General features: G+C 39.8%; 1 protein-coding gene across 1 annotated transcript in view; it reads left to right on the top strand.

The window, feature by feature from the left end:
• adarb2 (adenosine deaminase RNA specific B2 (inactive)) overlaps positions 1-27673 on the top strand; it is a 158735-nt gene that overhangs the window by 81819 nt on the left and 49243 nt on the right. Inside the window, exons 2-3 of the mRNA XM_061666961.1 lie at positions 23658-23744; positions 24465-25417. Coding sequence (XP_061522945.1) covers positions 23658-23744; positions 24465-25417 — 1040 coding nt within the window. The remainder of the gene's footprint in view (positions 1-23657; positions 23745-24464; positions 25418-27673) is intronic.

Here is a 27673-nt window from a genome sequence, read left to right as displayed (position 1 = left end):
AATTAGAAAATCTCTCTTCATAGTGATGAAATCCTGTCACAAAACCCCTTTCACCATTCCTACATGTAGTCCTCTCACACATAATTGTATTACAGACTGCATGACATTGTTCCTGGTTAATTCACAGCCTGCAGCTTGAGACAAAGAGCATATGTGGGATTTACTGTTGCTCAGACTCACTTGAGAGTGCAGACTTGGCGATTATTCTCTTGATAAGCAGCGGCTCAACCTTGTCAATCAAACACCACAAACCGAATCTAATCATTCTAAATTTATTGTATTAAACTTAAATGGGTGTTCAGTGTTTACAAATATCACCTAAACATTGGAAATGTCCTATAGACATAGAAAGACATGTCATGAGAAAATAGGTTAAAGGTAAGAATTTTCAACAATATCAAGGGGTGTCCGAGAAGGGATGGATATCTGGCCCAAAAGTCATATCCAAGTGCAATATTTTTTGGCTGAATAGCCATATACTGTATATATCACTTTTTCAAAGCAAACAAGCAAAAAAGATAAAAATCAAAACAACATAGCCATTTTATTGGAACTATTATTTGCCATTTGAAAATGATGCAGCTTTGACGGAGATGTACTTGAACATTGAAATAGAATAGAGTAACCATGAATTGATCTATCTATTATTTGCTCATCAGCAAGATGTCTGCTGGCAGGTCTGTAAAACCAATCTTTGTAACACGATGAAAACAATATTTATCTCCCTGAATGATCTGAACTCCTGTTTCCATTCCAGTGTTGTATCACTGCCAAGAGGATTGCGTGAATGTAGGCCTTGGCTGATGTCAATTACTAACATCTCTAACAGTTTGACTAAACTTTATCAATTAATGAACAGTAGTTTAAAAAAAAAAAAAAAAAAAAAGGTCTTTGTTGTCCTGTGATGCATTGTGAACAAGTCAGTAAAAACCCTCTTTGGACCAAAATAGAAATATTATTTAACTTTTAATTCCAATACATTTTCAATTTGTTGAGAAATAAATTTAATTTATTATTATTATTTTTTTAAATGTGGGAGGTCCTCTTAATGGAATGGACCTTTTTTTTTCAGCTGATCATTTTTGACAAAACACGAAAGGTAATGCCCGATTGTTGAAGGACTTTACCTCTTCACCAATTATTACATCCTGTTTCCAGCATCGCTGCAAGTAGCAGATAATGTAACAGCTTTGCCTCTCTACGCACACCATCCAGCGCAAAGACACATCTGGCACCTCCACATTCACCACTTAGCTAAATTACATTACTTCTATCCTGGTGCCTCTAACAAGGTGCTCTGTGTATTTCACTGGGTAAATAGGAAGGTAACATGGCAAGAGACAAAGAGGGAGAGTACCTAATACAGTGTTAACGATTGCTCAGTGAGTTCCTCTGCTTCCCATTACACACACTGTGCACCTTTTAACCTTGTTAGCAGCCCACGACAGCACGCCATCCCAGAATGCTTGTTCCCTGATTCAATGTGGCTCAGGTGCTAAAATTCATGGAGATTTACAGGCCTGTAATTAAAATTGAAAATTAATTCTGGTAATCTGGCAGAGGTGAGGGAAAAGGAATAACAAATGTGAAAGATGAGGGGGAAGAGGCTCGTAGTGGTTTCCTAGCCACCTATCAGTGGGAGATACTTCACACAGGCTGTTCAATCATGACTTAAAAAAAAAAAGGCTTATCTTTTAGAAGGTTAATGAGGAGCGACTAGTTGCGGCAGCTACAAATGCACAACAGAGGTGTCATCTTCCACTGCACAGTGACATGTCTGTCACAAACACACACGATAAGCTCTGGGCATTATACTGTACGATAGAATCCTCATTTCCAATGACATCCTCAAACGATTTAATTACTTTTTCTTTTGATACAACTTGCATGAATCAGCGAACTTAAGATGCAATCTCACTTTTCTCCCTTCATGTCTTTCTTCGTCCTCAATGAAGGCTTGCAATTATGCTGTGGGATTTCAGGTGAATGGGCATGCTTCTGCAGTCCATTCTCTGAGTTGCCATGAAGTTCATCGAGTGTATAGTTTGCTGAATTTTTGCATATACATAAATAACAAATTTTAGTGCATGGTATTAATGGACCAATCATGCAAACATTTGGACTAGTGGAAACATTATTTTTGCTATTGCATGGTAGGAGGAAAAACTCCAAAATTTTGTTCACCACCTAGTTTGTTCAGATCTAGGAAAAGTTTTTCCCATTACAAATAATTGAAATAGAACAAATCCATTCCTGGGCCAAACTGCCACTATCATAAACCTTTATTGAATGTACAGGCAATTTTTGAAATAGCATTTTGAAATATATTTAGCAGTCATATAAGTGTAAAAATATGTTAAACTGCTATTAGTTTATATAGTAAAATGCATGTAAAACACTTCACTTTAATGACTAATGTAATGTGCATAATGTTTACTTCCACTTCATAACCTTAATTGCCACAGTGTAAATGAGGGTAAAAAGAAGTTAACCACTGTTAAGTGTAAAACATTTTAAAAAAGCAATATATTGTGTGACTTTAGAACCATATTTGTACAGAAAATTATAATTTTGCAAGAATTGTATTGCCACATTTTACTGTTGAATAATAAGTGCTGAGTCTCCACCATGTATATTTATTCCCTCTAAAATGAATAGATTTTCTGGCATTCACACTAGGCCATTAAGTCATGCATATGCCGGACACGCACATGCTGTAGATTAATGTTGATGCCACAGAGGTTTTATTGTAAATTCAGCATGCTGCATGAGGCACGGTATCTAGTTGTCCACCTTGTTTTTCACCTGCAGGGAAGCAAGCGGTTCCTCTGTGTTATCAGCAGCATAGGCTGGTGTTTAGGCCTGCCAGGGCAGAAGAAATCAGATGGGTGGGTGGAGGGGACCAATACAGTAGCATGTGTTTTCATGAATGTGTCTCCATGCATATCATATTAAAACATTATTGTATTATTTAAAACATGCAACTATAACTTTACGTAACACTGCACTAATAAAAAAAAAAAAAAAAAACATTTAATTTCTCTGCAAACATCATTTACTAGTGTGCATTGCCACCACAGATGGGAATGGAGTGGAACTCTCTACCACTACTTCCAACTGTTATTTTCCCTCTAACTTTTATTAGGAGCACAGCTTCACCAACGTCTTGTCTATCTCTTCACAGACAGTGTTCCCTTTCTATAGGGACCGAGCCCTGCCGCGAATAGTGAACCTCTGTAAGTAATTATGATACACACTCAAATAGGTTTTTAATTGTCTATAGACGCCTCAAGATGGCGGCAAAGCCCTGTTTTTCTATTGGACAAAGCTATGGCCTGACTAAATGAAGCGCCTCCCCTCACTTCAACATAGTTACTTCGAAGTGGCCGACTGAAGCTGGGGCCGTAAGGTGGTTGGTGCCTGCTGTGGCTGCAACTCTGAACACGGTGCTGGACACCAGCAGTTAGGGAAGCTGAAGGAGTCCTATCGGGCATTTTTGGCATGTGGGACTCCAGGACTGGCAGGCCAAGCTGAGTGCAGCTAAAACTAAAACTCAGTTCGGTGAGGCTATGGAAAACGACTTCTGGGTGGCATTGAGGAATTTCTGGTCGACCATCTGGCATTTCAGGAGGAGGAGGCGGTGCACCATCAACACTGTCTATAATGGGAATGGGACGCTGCTGAACTCGAACCGGAAAGTTGGTGGGTAGAGTACTTGACACTGACACCTCAGATTCTGGGCCTCTCTGGGATTGAAGTCACCAAGGTTGTTAAAAAGCAAGGATGGATTAGATCCACCCGGAGTTCCTAAACGCTCTGGATGTTGTGGGGCTGCCTTGTCCGACACACCTCTGCAACATCGCATGAACATGAGGGACAGTGCCACTGGATTGGCAGACCAGGGTGGTGCTCGCCCTTTTTAAGACTCGCTCCAACTACTGGGGATCACACTTCTCAGCCTCCCTGGTAAGGTACATTTGGAGGTGCTGGAGAGGACAGTCCGTCGGGAAGGCAAATCTCATACTCAGCAGGAGCAGTGTGGTATTTGTCATGGCCGTGGAACTGTGGACCAGATCGACACCATCAGCAGGGTTCTCCAGGGTGCACGGGAGTTTGCCCAACCAGTCGACATGTGCTTTGTGGACTTGGAGAAGGTGTTTGATTCCAGTCATTTTTTTTTCCCTCAGGGTTCCGAAAAGTAGACTGAAAACAAGAAAAAAATATGCTGGTGGATTCATTATCTTTTTCACTTTTGTAAGACAAAGTTAGTTGTTGCTTTTTTTTTAATCGGCTAGAAATTTCCTTCTCCATTCCAGAATGCAAAATGGGAAAGTCCCATTATCTTTGGTCATCCTCGGGAACTAGGATGTTAGTGAACTGGGATTTACTAGCCCGGTATATTCGGAAAAGATTAACTCTAGGCATGTAGTCACATGTAAGTGCTGGACAAAGCACAGCACTTATATGTGACTACATGCCTAGAGTTACTATTATTTTTGAGCAACCACATCAGTCTCAGTGGTCGCACTGGCAACAACGGTGTCTGTCTGACTGAGGTTGTGTCTGTTACAGAGATGAATAGCACACTGCTTGTTGCTCGCTAAGTAATCCCACCAATGATAAATCGCTGCTCTCACTGACACCCAAATTATAATCATTGGCCAAACTTGAGGGGGGGGAAATAGGGCCTTTAGCTGTGGCGTCTAGTCATCTGTTACAGTGTCGCTCAAGGCCTCTAATAAATAGAAAAGACAAAGGACCATTCAGGGATGTGTCACACTGATATCCTTCCCTGTAAACGTAGTGCTGCTGTGTGTTCACTCACCGCTTTTTTTTTTTTTCAACAGCGTGTTATGATCAACATTAACATGGTTTATTAATATTTAAATATCCCAAATAATGGTCCCTTTTATGAGCCTAAATGCCTCATGGTGAATTCGGTCTATAAGAGAACAGCCTCAGTTAGCCTACATTCTGGATGCAGTGTCTTTTTGTGGTGCATGTAAAACAAATCCCCCAACACAACGGATGACTTAATGAACTTAATGAGGTTTTCTAATTACAGCGGGAAGTTAGCCCATGTCAAATGGACCTTTTCTGCCTTTCTTGACTTGGATTAACAGCCAGGCTATTAAATCCAGCCCCACATTATCACAGCCAAGAGACTCAAAACTTTATCAGTCATATCTGCCACAATTCTGGCCTACATTCAGAAACATGTTACCTCATTTGAAGTGAATGAAGGTTATTTTTTTTTTTTTTTTTAAGTGGACTGATTGAGCCTAAGGCAGGACCTGAAGTTGCATTTGAAGCCCTCTCGGGATGGAGAATAAATCATAATAGCAGGAGCACAAAGGTTTTTGTGTCGGAACAAATAGCAATACTTGACAGTAATCTTTGAAATAATGGGTTTGATATGAAATGGACATTAGTTTTGATTGTCACTTGTGCTCACAAATTTTCTTTTTATGTACAATGGAACCTCGGTTCACGAACTTCATTTGTTCCGGCTCTCTCGCGCAAAATAAAATGTCTGTTTCCAAACCAGGCAATTTTTTCGCAGTAAAAATAAATTGAATTAAATAAATCCATTCCAGATCAAGAACCAAGCTTCCTCTGCCTAGCTGGCAAGAAGTGGACGGTAGAGCGGATGCCGGAGCTGCAATGTGGGCGGGTTGTCCGGCGGGGATCTAGCGGTAAGAGCTCAGTGAAAGCTGCCGGAGCAGAGATATTTTCTAAGGCTTTCAAATATCACAATCACTTTTCACTTTCTTGGGAGTCAAACTGAGGGCAAATTTCTGGGGGAAAAAAAACAAAACACATCTATCTATCACCAAATTTTCCAGTACCACCAAGTAACAGACGTTAGAGACTGTAAAACTGTTAGTTTACAAAAAAAAAATTTAAATGATGATTATGATTGTGATTGAATGAAATGAAAACATTATATTGTGATCATTTGTTTTGTATTGTATATGTTTTGTATTGCCCAACCTGAGGTTAGTACATGCACAGTCACAGCAATAAATGCAATTTTACTAATAATTGGCATAATAATTTATTTTGGTGTTTCGGTTTTCGGCCTTGGTTAACTCTATTTCGGTTTCACTTTAGAATACATGACACACGGAGCGAACAACCTTTACGCCGTGTGAGAGAAAGCACAACTCAGTGTCCCATGTGGATGCTGTGACTGTTTGCAGATTGAAGCATTATTTCTGAATGAAAGCATCATGTGTGTGAACATGATGTTCGTAAACCAATTTGTTCGTGAACCTAGGTTTCACCGTATGTCTTTTATGGTATTTTAGCCTAAATGTAGTGCTGTTTTATTAACCTGCAAAAAAATGGACAATTGGGAATGGTATTTCCACTTCACCTTCAAAATCTCCTTAAAAGTAACATTTGTGGCAAAGAGTTGACTTACATAGAACCTTTTTCATTTTGAAATGGCATATCTTGTTTACTTTGTCCTCTTGTCTACATTCTGGATAAGCCTATCTAACTCTTCTGCAGTAAGGAGGGATAATTTACATGATATTACATTTCATCATAACAAATCAAAAGTGTCTACTGTATTTCATAGTATTTCTGTTAACTGATGCTCTTTAATGGCACACTGAAACAGTAATTAATTTAAAAAAGCATCCCATTTATTTTTTTATGGAAGTGAATACTCCCTCCAATGAGGTACAAATCATTTCTCTTGCTGCAGTTCAAATTAATTTACGTGCTGCATCTCCTTACATCCTTTGAGAATTTAATTATCTCAACAAACAGGCTCTGGGTGTATTGAATATACAGTACGATATTCTATCAGAGTTGTGTGGAAGCTAGAACCCGTGCAGTCTCGTTGTTTCATTATGACTGTATAATTTCAGAGTCACTTGGTGTCAGCACTTCAAGAAAAGAAGTAATGATGACATAGCAGGCTTTAAAAATATCATGGACATCCTAATAATGTGATTACTAAAACACAATATGATCTCTTGAAATACATCCATTCATATTGAAATTGACAATTTTGCATTGTATGTCTAAAGATGATCAAGTGGCATGTGCTGCTTCTGTAACAGTGGAACATAAAACATCGGGAAAGCGGCATGTTAGGAATAGTTTGTTCTAAAAATTCTGAATATTCCCCCAAAATAAAAAAAAATGTCATTATCAAGTCACCAGATTAAACAGAAATGTAAGATAGTTGAAATGTGACAGTGAAGCTGTCACAGCTCATTGTCATCTTTGTTTTGATGTGATGCTGGTGTGATACACACACATGCAAACAGACTGACAAAGCGATACGCATTCATTTTGCACAAAACAACATGACTTTCTGGGGATTTTGTCACAAACTGGACCCCTGATGGGAAGAGGCTGGCATAAATCAGATGGTGTCAGGGCTACAGACACCCACAGCTCCTTATCGCCACATGCAGGTGGACACACTCACAGATTGAAAGGTGGATAGTCGGTTTGACAGGCAGAGCGCCATGCAGCCAGGTAGAGAAGCTGCTTCCAGGCACATGTGACTCGGATGGAGGCACACTGCTGAGGGCAAAGGCACAGTTTGACCAGGAAATGAGACATGGCGACACACAACCATTGGCCTGAAATTTTACTGTGCATTGCCAATTGATGAACAGAATTGTTCTATATAATGACTAAACATTCTTAACTCTAATTCTCCATGAAAGTTTGATGCCATAACACTTTTGTTGATGATTTACCTTTTGCATCTATGAGATGTACAGTATACTTACTGCATGTCTATGTACAGAGGTGGGTAGTAATGAGGTACATTTACTGTAACATATACTAAAATAACTTTTTCGATCAATTTTACTTGTTGAATAGTTTTAATGTAGCATACATTTTACTTGAGTATTTTTGTTAAGAAATAACACGACTTTTACTCCTTTACAGTCCGCTTGCTACTTGTATTTTTATCTACAGGTATTTATTATTGCTTGCTTTGGTACATCAGAGAGACTTGTCACATGACTCTTTTTCACCAATCCAACATTCGGAGCTACTAGTGATGTTTGAAGCCATTTAACCATTCAAACGGAGACAGGCAGTCATGTATCTGCATACAGCCTCTGCATGGCCCCACACAGAAGAAACATTTTCAGACGTATTTATGTAAAACATAAGCAGCAGAAATCTATATGAACTTTGCAGATCTCACCCATGACCTGAGTAGAGAAAATGGATGGACGGACGATGAAAAAGAGCAGCTATGTCAGGTGCTGTCATTTGTGTCTGCCTCAAATGTCAAAATTTCAGTTTAAAAGAACTTCACTTGGAAATGGAGAAACATACAAGAGGCTGTGCGAATGCACATTGAAGTCCGTTCGACCCAATGGAGCTCACTGTTTTTCAGCATTCTTTTCACACAATCTTTGGCCACAGGGAACATTATTTCCAGTGGTTTAGAGAGATTAGATTTCTTACTAATTTCTTTATCTAAAAGGCTACTCGTTAAATTACTGTGTTGTAGAAAAACATTAATTTTAATTTAGGCCTACACCGAAATGATCCAAAATATTTTACGAAAAAAAATTGGTTCTGTTGCTCTGTGCTATTTCTGTTTTTTGTGAGGAATTGCTCAATCTGAGGTGAGCCTGGCTGCTCGCTGCCGCACTTCCTGTCTCGCCCATGTATTTGAACAGAAAATACGCAAATTCAGCAATTTCAACCATGAAATCCTGGACATTATTGGATTAAAAAAGAAACTCAATATAAAGCACAGACAATAGAAATAAAAAAGGAAATAATTGTCATCATTATTTGATTTTTGTTACTCTTCAGGTGCAGGTGAGGCTCTGCCTCCCTTGCCTCCACTGACCGCATGTCACATGATGCCCGAACACTTACTCTTGTTTGTGGCTGTTGTCAAAAACGGTGGTCAAACATGTTTGTCTGTATGTGCCCTGCAATTAACTGGCAACGACTCCAGCAATTCTATTCCATTCTATTCTATCTTAAACCCAACTAAAATGAAGAGGGACATGAAGTGAGGACTCTAATCACAGCAAATTGGACCAATCCCCAGATACAATGAAAATATGCCACTTAGTGAGTAAATAACTTGTATTTATATAGCAATTTTCACAGAGGACTCACAGTGTTTCACATTGTTAAAATAGTCTTACATGGATAAGATTTAGAATTACATTTATAGTCTCATGAAAAAAATCTATTAAAGAAAATAAAAAATAAATTAAAATCCAAAACAAATTAAAAAATAGTCTTCCTGCAATGCCTGCCTAAGCAAATTTGCCTGCCTACGCAATTAAGCAATTTAACTGCTTTTTCAAATTGCCCACTAAAGATACTTTAGCTCAAAAGTGCATTCCACAATTTGGGAGCAATGAACTGCAAGGCTCTATCAGCTTTAGTTTTTAATCTTGAGTGAGGGACATTAAGTAAACGCAGTCAGCAGACCTGTAACAGGAAAATTGTGAACCCTTTAGTAGACAAGAGACAGGATAAGCTCTTTGAGAAAATTGAGAGATACATTACAATTGAATAAAAACTTACATGCAAGGAGACAGTTTGAATACAACCAGGTTGGATGCTGCTAAGAAATGCATATTTCTCTTAATATAGTTCATAAGTAAAAAGAAGAACAGTCAGTTATCTTCTGCCTTATGCAACTGGTGGCCCCCTCCTAGACAGACATCTGGTTTGTTCTCACAGCTAAGCGATACTACAATATCAGAGAAAGAAACAGACACGAACAAGGTGACCTTTTTATCCTCACACTTGAGAAGAATGTACAGTATACAGTATGATGTTATAATTAACAGAATATACATATTTTTATAACACCAAGTAATCCACCAAGTACGGAGGAGCCTTACCATTCAGGGCTCTGTCGCTGACTGTTAAAATGTTGTACTGAATCCAGAAATTAAAAAAGAGCTAGTGCATGAACGAAAGAGTGGTAGTGATGTGGCTCAACCTATGGGATTTAGACAAAGTCTACCGGCGACATTTTGAACTAACTGGAGACTGTCTAAGGAGATTTTGTTGAGAGAAAATTGCAGTGGTCACGACATGAGTGGACAAAGGCATGAATGATCTTTTCTAGTTCAGAATAAGTTCCCATGGACCTAAGTTTAAAATATTTTGGATAATTATAACATTGTCAATATTGTCTTATATAGGTATTTTTAAATAATAATGATGTTAGTGGCTGTAATTAATCAAGTAAGTTCTAGAACAGTGGTTGCTCAAAGGAATGGTGACACTTAAATGTGGGCCGATACTGAAGTTCAGTTACTTTAATATTATTTATATAATAAAATGCAAACAAAACCAGCAATGTTATGTCTTCGACTGCAGAAATTAAATTCACCTCGTAAGGAGATAACTGCGCATAATTGTGACATTTTTTTAAGGGGACAAGGCAAAAAGCTCTGTTTCACCTATGTATACAGAAATGCTGAAGGGATTTCACACTGGCCAGAGTTTTCCAAAAGCACCACCTTTAAGGATTAAAAAAAATAAAATAAAAACTGCTCATTAACAAATGGTACAAATGTGTGTTTTTGAAAATATCCATGCACATATGGATTTGGCATTAAATTCAATGATTGGAGTTAGCCAGTGAACAAAATAATCTGGCTCTGCTGTGTTTCTGGTGGATCTGTTAACTCGAATCAGTCAACTGATTCAACGGAGTCATCTGACTGTCTTTCTTGAACTCAACATGTGTACTGAGCGGAAGACTCATAGGATTCAGTGTAATGGTTTCCTTGGACTCGTACTTCCTGACTCAAATCACTGACCAACAGTATATGATTCAGCAACTTTGCATCATTCTGCCTTATATAGAAATTGTTTGAGGTAGTGTTATCATTCAGTCAAACATTGGACGTAGCTACTATCTAGATGGCATTCAGAAGTAACGCATGGTTACTACTGTTCCTCGTAAATTATGCAGGCATGCAAACATACCCAGTAGACAGTAAGGCTATATGCAAGGACAGCATACTCCTATGGATCTAAACAGACAGAGGCTTGTATTCGTGTCAGAGAGCATTTAGGATGCTCTCCATTACACACAGCCATGTTGTGTACCACTGCCAAGCTCAGTTTGCTTCTGCCCATCAGAGTCTATTAGAGCAATACTAAGCCGATGTTCCATTCCGTGGACTTCCCTGTTTTGAGTCATGCACCAGAAGCAAAAACATTTTCTTACACTGACAGTAAATACCGTCTCGGTTTACTTGATTTCCTTTTTGTAAAATTCTTGAAGAAATTGTTCTAAAGGTATGGTGTTAAGCTACATTTCTCCTGTATTATGGATTGTTTTCCATGCAAACATTATACAGTATGTTCCAGGTCAACTCTGATCCAGGGGAAGAATATACTCATCATAACTGTTTATATTAAATGATAAATTTAATGTATTAGTATCCTGGCCGACATTGCTAAATGGATAATTGATCCTTATTTAATGTTTCAGAGAAAATTACGTTTTTTTTTTTTCCTACAACAATCTGTTTTTTTTCCATCTTATTTTGCTACAACGCAGGTCCTTGACTTCTGTTGCTTACTGTATATTCAGTATATATTATCATTCTTACTGACGCCAGCAAATTTCTCATTGTATCTTGTTGTTTTTGTTTTTACTTTTTTCTTTGTCGTACCACCATCCATTAATCCATCCCTCCATCCATTTTCTACACCGCTTAACCTCACTAGGGTCGTGGGTATGCTGGAGCCTATCCCAGCTAACTGCGGGCGAGAGGCGGGGTACATCCTGAACTGGTTGCCAGCCAATCGCAGGGCACATATAAACAAACCATCATTTACTCATACTTACACCGGCGGGCAAGTTAGAGTCTTCAATTAACCTACCGTGCATGTTTTGGGGATGTGGGAGGAAACCGGAGTACCCGGAGAAAACCCGCTGCAGGCACGGGGAGAACATGCAAACTCCACACAGGTGAGGCCGGATTTGAACTGTGAGGCAGATGTGTTAACCAGTCGGCCACCCCCGTCCATTCAGATTTAATAAAAAAAAAAAAAAAAGTGGCAAGAATCCAAAGGAGGAATCAAAACACGTGCGTCCATGGTTCGGTTTATATCTTGCTTTTGTGGTCACGGTTTTAAGTTCGGTTTGGTACATGACTAAGACAAAAATATATGGTGTCTTGTATAGTTTTGTAAAATAGATAGCATGTTCAAAGCATGATTATCATTTATTATTGTTGTTGTTATTGTATTACGGTTACTTAAATTATGTAGTGGCGAAAGAAGAATTAAATGGTCTTCCATCGGATGGCAAAAGGTTCAATAATCCTGTGTATCTACATGTTGCATTCATACGACAGAATAATTCATGCCTTCCAGAAAATATATCAGCTTGGTGTTCAACTAAACAATCCCACAGGTACACTTGTGACTAAACTGAGACAAGGTAATTATTGTGGTATTCCTATTTTTTATGATACTTTTGCCTGGTGGTTTACTGTGAAGTTAATATGCAATATATATATATATATATATATATATATATATATATATATATATCTTGTGTACCTTATGTTGAGAGAGGTTACTTTCTCAACGTTCCATTTCCGGGCTGGAATAATTTAGCGTCTTTAGCTTCAAAAAGTGGAAATGAGCAGGAACACCAGTTTTCCCTATTCAAGTCAGGTGTGACGTGCACTTCAAAGTCAAAAGAAGTGAATGGTGTACAAATGAAACCTCCGGTGGGCCCATTCAAACATGCACATCTATATAACGACCTCTCTCTGCTTCATGATTACTTATAATTTAATGAGGCCCGACTGTGGTGGGATGGTAGCACTGACTCACAGAAGGTGTGTGAGAGGTGGGAGGATTGCATGAATGGAAGTAATTTTAAGGACTTAAAATGAGATGATAATAATAGTCAGCACTACTCCCAGGGCATATATTCTTCAGTGAGCATTGAAAGAGTGAAAAACCTTAATTTATATTGTTACATTTAAGACTTGTTTGGTTTGCACCCCAACTATGCCAGATAACTGACTGTATATTATGGTCTATCCCAGTGTGTGTACAACGCATAGATCCTAATTACCTGCAACTTACAAAATATTGAATAAAAACTTACATAGGACCCATGCAGTGGCCAGTTTTAAATTTTGTAAAAGTCAATTCCTTGTCCAAACCTTTCTCTTGTACATCCATGTTGACGCAACTTAAGGCGCCAGAGTTTATGTTCCTTTAATAACTGGATATAAGTACCCCAAAAAATGACTCAAGAAAAACGTAATACTCACAAAGGAAGTGGCAAGGGAATAAAAGATTAAAGCCATACTAGACTTTTGAGAACAGCCAGTATTAAAGCTGTTACATTGGACACAACACACCTTCACCTTCGTGACACCTAGTTTTAAGAAATACAGCAAAATCCTTTTATGACATCTGAAGGCTCCCATTCTACCATTTCATTATTCAAGCCACTTCTCAGAAAGTGGTGACTATTTGAATAGTCTAAATACTGTATATGTTTCTTATATTTTTGTCTTTCTCTCTCTGCTCATTCCTTTATTCATGCCATGTGTTTTTATTTTTTGCACCAGTTAAACCCTCCTTGAATGCCACACGCAATTTAAGTGGACAAATTGAGTTTGAGGTGGAAAGTCTGCACAGTTGTGTGTTGGTTTATGTGCAGAGTGAGGACTTACTAACGAAAAAATAGTGGTATGACCAGGCTGGTTTCCTTAAAGATAAATGAGGGAATGATTTTTTTTACCTTGGCTATCTCATTCAAAATTATAGGCTTCCCTAGTCTGATAAAATAAAAATAACAATGAATAACTCCAGTAAAAGTGTTCTGTGCTCAAAGTAGATGGTCATTCTGTTAAATTAAGTTTAAATTTTACTTTTCAAAATTCTGCTATTGAATTAAAAGGGAAAAAAAAGGTTATTTTTGTTCGGTCTATGTACGACCGGTGTCAGAGTTTGGTCCGCATTGCCGGCAGTAAGTGAGGGTTGGACTCTTTTCCAGTGAGGGTTGGACTCGGCCAAGGCTGCCCTTTGTCACCAATTATTTTCATAACGTTTATGGACAAAATTTCTAGGCGCAGCCGAGGCGTAGAGGGGGTCCGGTTTGGTGGACTTAGAATTGCATCTCTGCTTTTTGCAGATTATGTGGTTCTGTTGGCTTCATCAAGCTGTGATCTCCGATTCTCACTGGAGTGGTTCGCAGCCGAGCGTGAAGCGGCTGGGATGAGAATCAGCACCTCCAAATCTGAGACCATGGTTCTCAGTCGGAAAAGGGTGGTGTGCCCTCTCCAGGTCGGGGATGAGATCCTGCCCCAGGTGGAGGAGTTAAAGTATCTTAGGATCTTGTTCACTAGTGAGGGAAGAATGGAACGGGAGATCGACAGGGGGATCAGTGCAGCGTCTGCAGTGATGCGGACTTTGTATCGGTCGGTTGTGGTGAAGAAGGAGCGAAGCTCTCAATTTACCGGTCGATCTACGTTCCTACCCTCACCCATGGTCATGAGCTGTGGGCCGTGACCGAAAGAACAAGATCCCAGATACATGAGTTTCCTCCGCAGGGTATCCGGGCTGTGTCCCTTAGAGAGAGGGTGAGAAGCTCGGTCATCCTCATCCGGGAGGGGCTCAGAGTAGATCTGCTGCTCCTCCGCATTGAGAGGAGCCAGGTGAGGTGGCTGGGGCATCTGATTCGGATGCTTCCCAGGCGCCTCCCTGGTGAGGTATTCCAGGCACGTCCCACCGGAAGGAGACCACGGGGATGACCCAGGACACGCTGGAGAGACTACGTCTCTCGGCTGGCCTGGGAACACCTCGGTATCCCCTTGGAAGAGCTGGATGAAGTGGCTGAGGAGAGGGAAGTCTGGGCCTCCCTGCTAAAGCTACTGCCCCTGCGACCTGACCTCGGATAAGCGGTAGAAAATGGATGGATGGATGGTTATTTTTGTGCACTTTACAATATGTAATTATCTGTTTTCTATTTGTATATTCCTAAATATTTGCCAGTTTCTTTGCGTAAGCTTGGGCTTCAGGCCCAAAGCAGGACGTGGATGCTTTAACTTTTTCAATTTAAATAAACCTTAAAGTTAATCGTCTGAGATGTGGAGTGCTCTAAAGTCTTTTTGCAGCTACTATTACCATAGCGACATCCTCCCCTGCAATATTAATTTGTTCTTAAGTAGTCCAGGAAAGTGCTTGTCAACAGATAAGTGTTTTTTTTTTTCACGTGAAAAATAGATCTTTGTGCAAGCACAGTCATTAACATTTCACTCAAAAGCACCACATTTCCAGTAGAATTTTACTTTCCATTGTATCTTAAGAAAAATGGATGTCCAGGTATATAATATACTCTACACTGTATACTATATATACTCACAATCAAATAATAATACAATAGGTGTTTCAAAAATTCTTTCTTCACATAGATAATAGGGTTTATGCGCAGCCAACCTCCGCATTCGTCAAAACAGGTCGAAGTACTTCCTTTCCGCTCGGGTAAATAGCTGAGCCCTATAGCATGAGACCGGAACAAAGTACCCAAAGGAACTAACTAACCTGTTTCACGGGTTTGATCACGTGACATTCCGCATATAGCAGATGATGCTACGTTTTGATTGATTGAGGTATTAGTTTAACAATAAGTTTGTTTTTGTGGTTGTAGTTTGCATCCTAATTAAAGGTGTTTCTAATATTTTGTCAAATCCAGGTAACTAAATAAAGTTACCCAAAAATGTTTTAATATATCGTCCTGTAGTGTACTGTTAAATAATTACCTCACTGACAGTGTCAATTAAAACTGAGTTTTATTAGCTTTGTCAAGGAAGAATCATAGGCTACGTTCACACTGCAGGTCAATTCAGATTTATTTTTTCCCATAAGTGACATGTACCGATATCATATTTATTTTTTTCAATTGTAAACAGTACAATTCCGATGTTTATTTATTTATTTTTTGTTTTATTTTGTTTTCCCAAATCTGACCCGGATCTCCTTTGTACGTGGATGTAAATCCATCATCGTGTATCCGATGTGACTGCAGTCCGGACACTCAGGTCACGGTCATCTGGCCTATATGTTATCAAAAGGTGACAAACGTCACATCCATCCATCCATCCATCCATCTTCTTCCGCTCATCCGAGGTCGGGTCGCGGGGGCAGTAGCTTTACGCAGAGAGGCCCAGACTTCCCTCTCCCCAGCAACTTCATCCAGCTCTTCCGAGGAGTTCCCAGACAAGCCGAGAGACGTAGTCTCTCCAGCATACCCTGGATCGTCTCCGGGGTCTCCTCCCATTGGGACCTCACCAGGGAGGTGTCTGGGAGGCATCCTAAACAGATGCCAGAGCCACCCCATTTCGGCCGCTTGTATCCGGGATCTTGTTCTTTCGGTCACGACACAAACGTCGCATATTCAACTAAACAGACACGTGTGAAAAGCAATGGCGGAGGAAGGAGCAGAAAACAGTCAGTAGTGAAAAGAAGAGGCTTTAGAAATGATAAATGACTGATAAATATATGGGGGGACCGGTCAGTTCAAGCATAGAACCCTCGAACTTGCCACAAATATGTACGCATATACTGTACTTTGTGCGTGCTGTCTTCATCGCTACTTAACTTACATTTTTATTGAGTTCAAGAACGTGAGATATACTGTCTTCTCTTTTTACCAACAATCCCTGTCTCACGCCCTCTCAAGTCAGATGGCTCCTGCGAGTGAGTCCCGTGTGGCCAAGCAGCCGGGCTGCCAGGAACTTATGACAAGCCATGTTCTTCAAACATCGTGCCGCAACCAAAGCATGGCAGGATGATAGATAGTCCCTTCAATGTATAGTGACAAACAAATTAGTGCAAAGATGCTTCTCACTGCCTTCCAGATGTGTTGCGCTCTGCGATATGGAACAGCCGATGAAAAAGTGGCCACGTCCCATCTGTGCTTTGTCTAAACCATCAGCGCAGCAATTTGCATGGAGCAAAAAAAAGTTAGACTCGTCAGTTTCGATGTGTCGTAATGTGAGGGATAAAACACAGCAGGGAAGAGCCAATGAACCCTTGAAGGTTTTTTGATAGGCTAAAGAAGAATATACTTTTCTATTGTTTATCAACTTTTTTGCAAGTATTTTTTTCTATTACAGGTTTTCCCTAGTATGGTGATTAATTATGTGGGAATCAATTCACTGTACTGTACTGTATTATACAGGATTTAGGGAGGTACAGTGGTGCATGTGGCTAGCACATCTGATAATCACTTAATTTCAGTTCTGTTCCATTTCTCTTTCCAGAAATGTACAGGACTGTTGTAATCGTAATCACAAGGCTGAAGAAAGTTATTTCCGGAAAAGCGATTGAAATAGATTTTCGAAAGGCTGTTTTCAATTAACTAAAGAGCAATGCAGAACCACCCAATTGCATGGGAGGTTATTAAAAATACCGATTTTTGGTTGAGTGTCAATTAATAAAAAGGATGATTATTATTGATTTTGTTAGCGTGTGTGTAGGTATGTATTGTAGTAGTAGTAGAAATAGTATTGTGAAAACTGTGATCAAGGGTCTTGCTATTTGGCCTTGGTAGAGGACTGCGCTCGACTGAGAATTTTTGTCCGTCAGCTGTTCTGAACACATAATATAAGATGTGAAAAGAGGAAGGAAGTTCTGTGCATTAAAAAGGAGCATGGCCATATTTCATTCTCAAGCTTTGGTGTCGATGAGAATGCTGTGCATGTTGAGGGTGCCACGGGTTCGAGTGGGACATGTGCAACAAAACACTGAGCGGGAGATACGTCACTGATCTGTTGTGTGTCATTACGACAAACACTTATCTTCCTGGCTGTGCCTTGTAAATACGCCGGCCTGCTTATCAAGCGAGCGAGGCAACAAACTTCATCCAGGTTTGAGCCCTCAGCTCCTTCCGATTGCTTGTAAATGAGTCATTCTCATGGATGACAGCCTACATTAATAATGTATTGTGTTAAGGAGGAAAAGGAGTGTGCATTACATCTGCCACTTATCAGGGACAGATCATGATTTGATTTGTGTTCCTGTTGCCTCTTTACTGCCAAAAAGACTGAGGCAAAAAAAAATGTTTTCTCTTTCTTCAATCCGACTTTCTTTTTGGCCAAATTGATATTTCAACTGCAGGTTTTCTCATTTTTAAGATGTACCTCCATTTTCTCCCAAAAGGCTTTTTGGGATTATGAAGCACTATTGTTGAGATCTTGCTATTCTAGCACTAAAAGCTTTTGCAATCACATTGTCCAAAAGGAAGCATACTTTTACTTTAAGGCTAGATGCACAACATAAAAGAAACATGGTGTGAAAAATTCATATTGTATTGCTATTTCCACCAGCATACTTCGAGACTGCACATGTGACATTAAAAAGCTTTTATCATCCAATTTTCTGAAAGTTTGTTCTGCACTGAAACCAGGCATGGCACTCTAAGGTGTTCTGTGATTGGGCTATTACAATCAAGTAGCAAATGAAAGTTTTTACTTTTACACAGTGCCACAATATCTCAAAGTTGCTCATTTCCCAATAATGTTCTGTTATTGAATATTGAATAGTGGCCACCTCTTTAGTTCCTGTAAATACGATTTCCCTGGCTGCACTGGCTCAGGATTAAATAAGGCTCTTGTTTATCATCAAGACAAAGCCTGCACTTCACGAGAACACATATAGGCTATATTGTTGATACCCTTCTGTTATAGACAAAAAAAACATAATGACCACTGATATAAATTCAAACTGACAAAAGTAATATTATATTAAAAGGCCTCGGTTAAGTTGTGGGGCTGCTTCACTATATCTGGTACTGGCTATAATGTGCAGAGTGCAGTATACAAATGTCAAAACTATCAAGGTATTCTGGAGGTAAATTTGCTTCCCAATGGAGCTTGATTTTAGCCACAGGTCATGGTTCCTCCAACACATCGATGACACTAAACAGACAGTGGAAAATACCCAAGAATGCTTCAGAACAAAACAACAGACTATTCTGAACAGCCCTGATTTAAATGCTATTGAAGATATGTGGAAGGAGTTGAAACATGCCGTTTGGAAAAGTCACTCTTCAAACCTGAGACAGATGGAGGCGTTTGCTCAGGACTCAGCATGATGACATGAGTGGAAAATAATGATAAATATGTAAGGAGTGTGTGCTTTTTTTAGTGTTTGTTTTTTGGGTTATCATTGTTCAGAAAGGTGTTTCTCCATGATTATTTTAGTTTTTTCAGGAATTGTTATTTTAGAAATTTACTTTGGATATTTTCCCCACTGAAAACACAAGGCTCACAGCCGTTTAATCGTTCACAGCCCTCAAAGGGTTTCATGCATCACTTTTAACATGATTAAATAAGAAGCATTACCCGCCAATCACAAACCCTGTTGAAAAGAAAACATTTATAGCACATAAATGATTGAAGTGATTAAAGGCAATTATTATTTTTATATTTCTGACTACTTCTGCACCACAAAAAAAGTGTTGACATGAGTCCCAGTTCAAGACACCATGTTTGCTCCCTTCTATCCTTAAAGGTCATACATTTGGCAAGTCAGCTGCAAGGCATGTCTGGGACTTCTGTGTTCCTATAGTGATAAAAAGAATTGGATTAGGAAAGTGACAAAAAAATGTTCAAGTGCTGTGGAAAAACAAAGCAGTCTCTCGTCTAGTGGTTTAGTGACTTTCAATGTGAGGTTTGCAGAAAAATACTGAGGAAGAGAGAGGCAAAGAAAGACAGAAGAAATCAGTCAATGAATTCCCCCAGTGCCTGTTGCAATAGCGTCTGCCTTCACTCATCTGACCCATTCGTTATGCTGAGCCATGGGGAAATCTGATTGGGCTCATTACCCTCTCCTCACAACTTATACAGCAAGAGCAAGAAGGCTCTCACATTGTGAATGGACACACATCAAAGTGTTCAGTATCAGGAGCCTGTGACCACGTACCAAGGCTCTCCTCCGCTTCTCCGACTTTGGTGGAAACAAATGAGCGTCATCTCGTCCGTCTGTGTCACACTGTGCGGCGAGGGGATGGACGCAGTGAACTGAGACTTTATTGGCATGCATTGTCTCCTTCATTCATCCCGCTGATGAATGAGAAGGAATGGATGAGAGATACTGTGAAAGGCACAAAAGGTAACGGTGTCCACATCAGACATGACACAATCAGAGTACGGAAAAATTTGTAGTTTGACTTTATAAAAGAAAACTGTACAGTCATCTTATTGACCTGTATAAAATCTTGGTCAAGAGAAGGATTTGACTAATGAAGATTTCGCTTACTGCTACAAATAGAAGACATTTTACGTGGACACATTTCCCGATAGCTACTGCCACATACAGTAATTTCTAAAATGATAAAACTGTACTTCTTTATCTAATAAATTCATGGGAAGTAAAACAATTTAAAAACAGCTTTTCAGAAATATGTTCTCGTCTTTTCAACACTATGGGCCATTAAAAATATGTATAGTTTATTAAAGACTTTCTTGTGGAGTATTCTATTGATTGTGCAGTGGAAGCTGAAATATATGAAGTCTACAAAAAAGGCAGACAGTTTGGACTACAATGAAAAATCTCTGGTTTTCCTCAAAAGTGTCACAAAATCTACATGAAACCATCATGTGTCACGTCACAGAAATGTTTGATGCTGACCATAGAAACGGAATTAACATAAATAAACTGGAAAATTACTAAATTACATTTTAGTCTAAGACGAGAACATGAATTGTAGTTGGGGGAAAAAAATCTCCTTGAGCAGCATAAGTGGTACAGACAATCGATGGATGAGGGAAAAAATTACAGCATTGTCATGAATCTCAAACACTACATAACATTATATTCTAAAACTGACTCTTGTTTCTTCTTCTGCTGTGTGCAGATCCAGCTGATATAGATTAATTTATACCCAAAGCAGGCATGTGTAAAGCATAGCTAAGAGCATTTATTTTATACATAAAGACAGTACACTGAAAGAGACTGGATGACCTCTTGGCCGCATCAGATTTCCTCTTTCCATCTCAGCCTACTGATCTTCAAAACGGCATAATTAATAGGGAAAACCAACTGTACCATTATGTTATTGTGCGAGTTCTGTATTGTCTATTTAAATTCATAAGGTTGAAAACATACTTTGCCGCAACAGGAAAATCAATCACCCTTCACACTGTTAACCACTAAAAGAAAAACTGCCTTTGCTGTTATACATGCGTAGCCCTCATAAATCAGACCGTGTGCTTGTGCCAGCACTTCATAGAGCTATGAAATGACGATCAGTGATGGCATTTCACAGGTGACCCCTAAACTGCACGGCTCACCACTGTATAGTTGATTCAGCATCAGTTAGTGGGCAACATAATATTTACTGCTCAGCAACTATTTCCTCAGATGTTTCAAATGAACTGTGGGCTCAGTTCTTCTCACTCTCAGTATTGAGTGAGAAAATTCTGAAGAGGGATGATTTTAGCCTCGTGTATGTAACTACCCAATCTATGTTGACGCTCTCATTAGTATGTCTTGTTACATTTGTATTCACTTGTGGCATGCAACCACTGACGTTAATTTTTTTTTTCTTCAGTTTTATAACCACCTTCAAGTGTATATAACATATTAAAAATAATATTAAATGGTCGAGCCACTCCTTGTTTAAAAGCAATTATAAGATTCTGTTGTGCTGTGTACATTCACTTGGATGAAGTCATTTAAATTGGTAACCATGTTGAATTAAAGTGATTGTTGGAAATGTCTGCCCTTCATACCCAAATTTTCTTTTAAAGAATCTTGAAACTTAAAATTCTCCATTTTAAAGCCGTTTTTTTATATGTTATGTAGAAGGGATAGTTGTCACTTTATTTGTTTTTTGTTTTTTTGGTTTTTAGTTTAACATGACAGTACTAATTACAGATTTCTATGTTCACTTTTGATTTGTTTTCTTGTGTGTCCTGTCTATGCCTTCCCAGTCTGCTCGTTATCTATTTGTCTCGACCTGTTACCATCTTGACAGCTTCGACTGCCTCACTTCTCCCTCCCCCATCGCTTCGCTGGCCTCTTCTCACTACGTGCCCCCCTCTGTTACCTGTTTAAAGAGTGATTTACCATCATGTGCTTACCCAACTATGAAGTTCCAGAAGTCTGCTTTTGTTCCTTCTCAGACGGACAATTTACATTGTGTGCATATTTAAATGGACACCGTGACGCAACACTACAAACAAATGTGACGAGGCTTGTTACAAACAATATGTCAACAACTTGTCAAAGCTCACTTCCACATTTCCAAACATGACCTTGCAGTACAGTGGCCCAGAATGGTAACAACTTGTCTCTTTACTGAACTGGTTTAAGAGAGACCATGGTACAGGTTAATTAGTAAATATGCAATATAACACAAAATCCAGATATATTCAATGTGAGGTTCTCTCATGAAAATGTATCATTGCCCCTTGTTCTCCAGTTGGAATGCAGTTGCTAATGCAGCCTATTCCTTTATAACTGGTGTACTAAACCCTTATAGTTCATAGGCTAGTGGGACATTGGACTTGGAAGAAGCAGATGAGTTTGTGCCATTACCCCACAGCATAACCATAGTATCTAATGTTGTAGGACCACAATGTGAAAGAAAGCTTGATTGCCAATTGGCAGTTAATAGTTTCCGCCTTAATTACAACATTTGTCATCCAACGACATGTACATGTAGATTTGAAGACCAATGTGAGAAAATCAACTTCACTTAGTCTAATTCTGCTGAAACTCTAATGTGGAAAGCCATGTTTTACAAAAGAACTGAGAAACAATATTGGCTGATTTGAAAATGGTCTAAATAATGGTGGTCCAGGGAGTCATTTAGTGCCAAATTGCTGCTGGTGTTTGGCTTTTAGCCATAATTAGGTCAGAATGTAAATGGCTGTATTGTGATGTTGGCCCACAAGGGCCAGCACAATTCCAACCTCTGTGTTTAGAGCGTATCGGTGTGTGTCTGTGACTCATTTAGCCTCTCTAGTGCTGTTGCGCTGCGACAAGAGCAAGAGGGCACCGAGGGCCAATCTCACTCACAACCCGATGCTCTTATCCAAACATGTTTATTGCACTGTGATGTTGTACCAAGGGTATACAGCATTTAGCCAGGTGAATTGCTGCTGCCAGCCTGCCACACGTCTGAGGTTTGGATTTCCGAGACTACCTCAACCTTTGCCTTACCTCTGATTCTCATACTTCAAGTCTTTCGTCCTGCAAAACTTTCCTATTCTTCCCTCTCCTTGAAATCTCTTTTATTGATGATTAGCTGATGTTCCAAACACAGAGTGTAATTAAGGAGCCAGACTGGTCTGTCAATTCGGCTCAGTACCGCATGAAGAGCACCAGACTAAGTGTTTGCTCTAATAGGGCTTGAAACTGCAAACAACACGCATACCTGGACAACAGGGGGTCCGCTGGGGGTAACGAGAGAGAGCAGCTGCCAGCAAGTTAGCTTTAATAAGAAGAGACGTTTATCACCAAAAGTGAAGGGTTTGCTTTCATGTTCATGCAGCAAAAAAAAAAAAAGACCTCAGTTGTATAATCACATAAACTTGTTTCCATGCTTATCAAGGTTTTTAATCAATTACACTATCAAAATCTTTTCAGTGCTTCCTTACTTGACTGTGTGTCCTTTGTCTCTCCTCCAGAGAAAGTCAGTATGATGTCAGCATTGATCAATCCCTTCAAGTACATAAGCCCTGGGACCAGCAGCACAGAGGACGAGGACAGTTTAAGTAAGATTTTTCTCTCATTCTCTCACTCAGTGAGTGTCACCATTTGCGCCAAAACATTTGGTCCAAAAGTGGTCATGAAACATTGTTACATTTCAATCAATCAATACATCATTGATATAGCACTCTTCACACTTAAAAAAGCAACACAAAGTGCCTCAGTAACAATGAGTCTAAATCAGTGGGTTCATGCACAAACATCTCGATGAACAACCATTACCTGACCCCAGTCTCCTATTAGACTTTTTTGGGTGAGCTCTGAACATTTTTGTCAATTTCCCATCAGTAATGCAATACACCACCACTTTATAACTAGATTTGAAGAGCGTATCACAGCCGTTCAGCCTCTGCTCTCATGGAGGATAGAAGTGTGAAATAAAGCAGGCCGCAGACACTTCTCTCTCCTTTCTCCCTGCGCTTGCCACTGGTGGAATCCCTACCACCGTTACAAATGGGATTTTTGGTTTGCATTGGCCACAGGGACCAATGTTTCTCACTTACAACAAGGATTTCCAACCAATTTAGAGGCAGATTACAGAATGATTCGGCAGATAGCATCCCCATTTTAAGGGATTTGTATTTTACAACACTTAAATACCATTAAGACCTTTATGAGATTGGTTCATTATCGTTTCATTGTCTATCATGTTGTTCAATTTGCCTGGAGAGATTTTCCTAGATTCATTCTGTTCAGTAGAGATTAAGCGCATTCTTTCTCTTCAGGTACCAGCAGTGCAGAGGTGAAAGAGAACCGCAATATTGATAACTTGGAGGATCGCTCCTTAGCATCAGTTGAGTGTCAATCACTCTTCTGCTCTGAATCTACAAGGAGTGGGAGTTCTAGTCTGAAGAGGAAACGGCCCCTGGAGGAAGACAACAATGGTCACCTCAGCCAACTACGTCTGATCTATAAGAAACTGTCCTGGTCTGAGGCACCAAAGAATGCTTTGGTTCAGCTCAATGAGCTTCGGCCAGGTCTTCAGTATCACATGGTTTCACAAACAGGTCCAGTCCACGCTCCTGTTTTCTCTATTGCTGTTGAGGTTAATGGCTTGACCTTTGAAGGGACAGGTCCCACAAAGAAGAAGGCTAAGATGAGGGCAGCAGAGCTGGCCCTTAAATCTTTTATTCAGTTTCCTAATGCTCCTCAGGCCCACTTAGCCATGGGAAACATCTCAAACCCATCAGCTGACTTCACCTCAGACCAAGCTGACTTCCCTGACACTCTTTTCAAAGAGTTTGAATCTTCAGCATGCTCTGATGGCCTCACCCTTTGCAACTCAGAAGCAGAAAGTCAGCTATTATCAAGTGAGCTCCTGCGACATGGACGCTTGCTTCGTCATACCTTGGACCTGATGGTACAGGCTCAGCAGAGGTTGGGGGGCATTGTTCCAGAGCCCAATGCGCCCAAGAGTCCCGTGGTGCTGCTCAATGAGCTGCGTCCGGGTTTGCGCTATGCCTGTCTCTCTGAGCGTGCCGAGGGCCGGCGGCTGCGTAGCTTTGTGATGGCAGTACGTGTGGATGGACGGATCTTTGAGGGCTGTGGTCGTAGCAAGAAGATGGCCAAGACCCAGGCAGCCCAGTGCGCTCTTGAGGCTCTCTTTAATATCAGGACAGCCCCTGAAGGGAGGATGGGTCTCAAAGCCAGCAGGAAGATATGCCCTCATTTACCCCAGGTGAGTAGAGAATTAGCCTGGTCTGTGTTTAGCCAAGTGTTTTATTTTTATTTTTTTTGGCACGCACTACAAATCATACAGGGGCTGTAATGACCAAAACAGCAGTCATGCAGCTTAAAGGCAAACATATTGGAGAAGTAATTGAAAAAGACAGGGGATACAAAAGTACAGTGAACTCTCTATAATCAAACACAATCCATTTCAGGAAACAGATTGACCTTCATTTATCTTTCAGAGTTTAAAGCATTTTTCCCAGAAGAACTAATTGAGTAGACGACAAGTCATGTGAAAGTTGTCCGTGTTATACTGTAGAGTTACCTTACATGCTGTATACTGTATAACGCGATATTCTTAGTCAGTCTTAGTCGTACAAGTCTAAAAGAAAGCTAACTACTCGTATAAGTAGTTGTGAGATTGTCTGGCACCTGTTTGATTCATGAATCATTTAACCAAATTAACCCAACTTTGATGCTTGTAGTGCAGTGGTACAGTACGTGCTGTTGCCTCTCACACAGACGGCAGAGGTTTGATTCCCGGTCAGTGCGCCAATTCCCAGCCACGACCGGTTCCAAGCCGTGCGCGTGCGTATGCGTGTGTGCGTGTGTGTGTGTGTGTGTGTGTGTGTGTGTTTGCCTCAACTTTGATGAGAAATTATCATTCTTATGGTGAATCCATAAGAATGATAATTTTAAATTGACTTTTATCCATTCTCACTGGATAAAAGTCATGGAACACAATGAAGCAAAATCATTGGAACATTGCTGGAGTCTTACTGTTTTCAATGTAAGTATACTTACATTATGTAACTTCCACTGTATATTCTTCTTCACATGTTCTTCTACTCTTAAGAACCCTTGTTGAAGTGACATCTCTTGACTATGAACTTTGCTGATATCTCGTGTCATGCATGTAGTTTTTTTCAATGTAGTTTTGTGCGACTAAAGAATAGATTCTGAATTCTCCAACTCTTAATTGCAAGACCCGAGGGGACTTTAGAGTTTCTACTGTATTTGTAAAAGTAGGGAATGCATCATATGATTCAAATCACAAATTGTGTTTGAATACACTTCATCTGCTTGTTGGCCTTTTTAGAAACTCATGCATTAGAAGGTACATAACTCATCAGGACACAGGTAAAAGGTTTTGTAAATTTGTAAACTGTGTTGTCTCATCGTGTGGCCTCAAAGCGACAACAAGCATAAATTCAATCTGTTGCTCAAAGCTGATAGAGATGCATAGAGAAAATAGACAAACAAAACACTGAGCCTATGTCATAGTAATTTACCCAAATAACCAAATTGCAATCAGAGCGACGAAACTAGTTTTGGAGGAACTTGAGAAAATTGCAAGTCAGTTGTGAGATTGGCTGGCACCTGTTTGATCCTATTCCAAACTCAATTTCAGCTGCAGAATTCCATCTAAAGAAAACTACCCTAATTACATTGTCAGACTGATTTAATTTGTTGTTTGGAAACTTAAAGCTTATTATGGGCAATTGAAAGAATTCCTATTCTTTCTATTGTATTCAAATATCCTTGTAGTAATAGGATATTAATTGTACTCCAGGCCTATATCATCAGCTAGCGGTTATCATCTGTGGCCTTAATAAAACTGAAACTAGTAAAACACTGGATAAAACGCCACACTTCACTTCTTGTATTCAGTATAGCCATAGCCTCCCAAGCGAAAGTATTTTCTTGACAGAATTGTGTCAGGTGCATGTTGTGTAGAATTATCATCTTTTTCCATCCTTGAAGAAATAAACTGGCAAGTGTCCTTCCCCAGAGCATGACATCAACCTAACAAACCTGCACGTTTGGCTGGGAGAAACGTTTTCCTTTCTCCCTCTGCCACGGTGTCTAAAGCGATTTTCAATAGGATTTGGCGCCCCAGTTTAGTTCCACTCTTTTGTGGAAATTTCTTGAAAGTCATGCGGCTGTATGCCAGACTCGCGACTAATTCATTTCAAATGCTAAAGGAAAAATGAGAAAAGTTCAACAATTTGGGTACATGCATGTGGGATTAATTGAGGCGTGTTTGAAATATGATGTATTCAAGTGTCGTTGGCAATAAAGCACAGATACTCTTGCTCTATTTTTGTGAAGCAGTCCTCATCCCAAACACTGATTGACTAGGCAATGGGTGACTGCCCTGCACATGGGATGTGTAATATGTGGTTGCATGCAGACTGCAGTGTAGGAGGCGTTATGGTGCTATGCCATTTATGGTTTTGGTGACCAATTAGGTTTATGGCAA

This window comes from Phycodurus eques, chromosome 21, assembly GCF_024500275.1.
Source record: "Phycodurus eques isolate BA_2022a chromosome 21, UOR_Pequ_1.1, whole genome shotgun sequence".
Taxonomy (NCBI): Eukaryota; Metazoa; Chordata; class Actinopteri; order Syngnathiformes; family Syngnathidae; genus Phycodurus; species Phycodurus eques.
The sequence above is the reverse complement of the archived record's forward strand: the minus strand, read 5'-3'. Positions and strand labels throughout refer to the sequence as shown.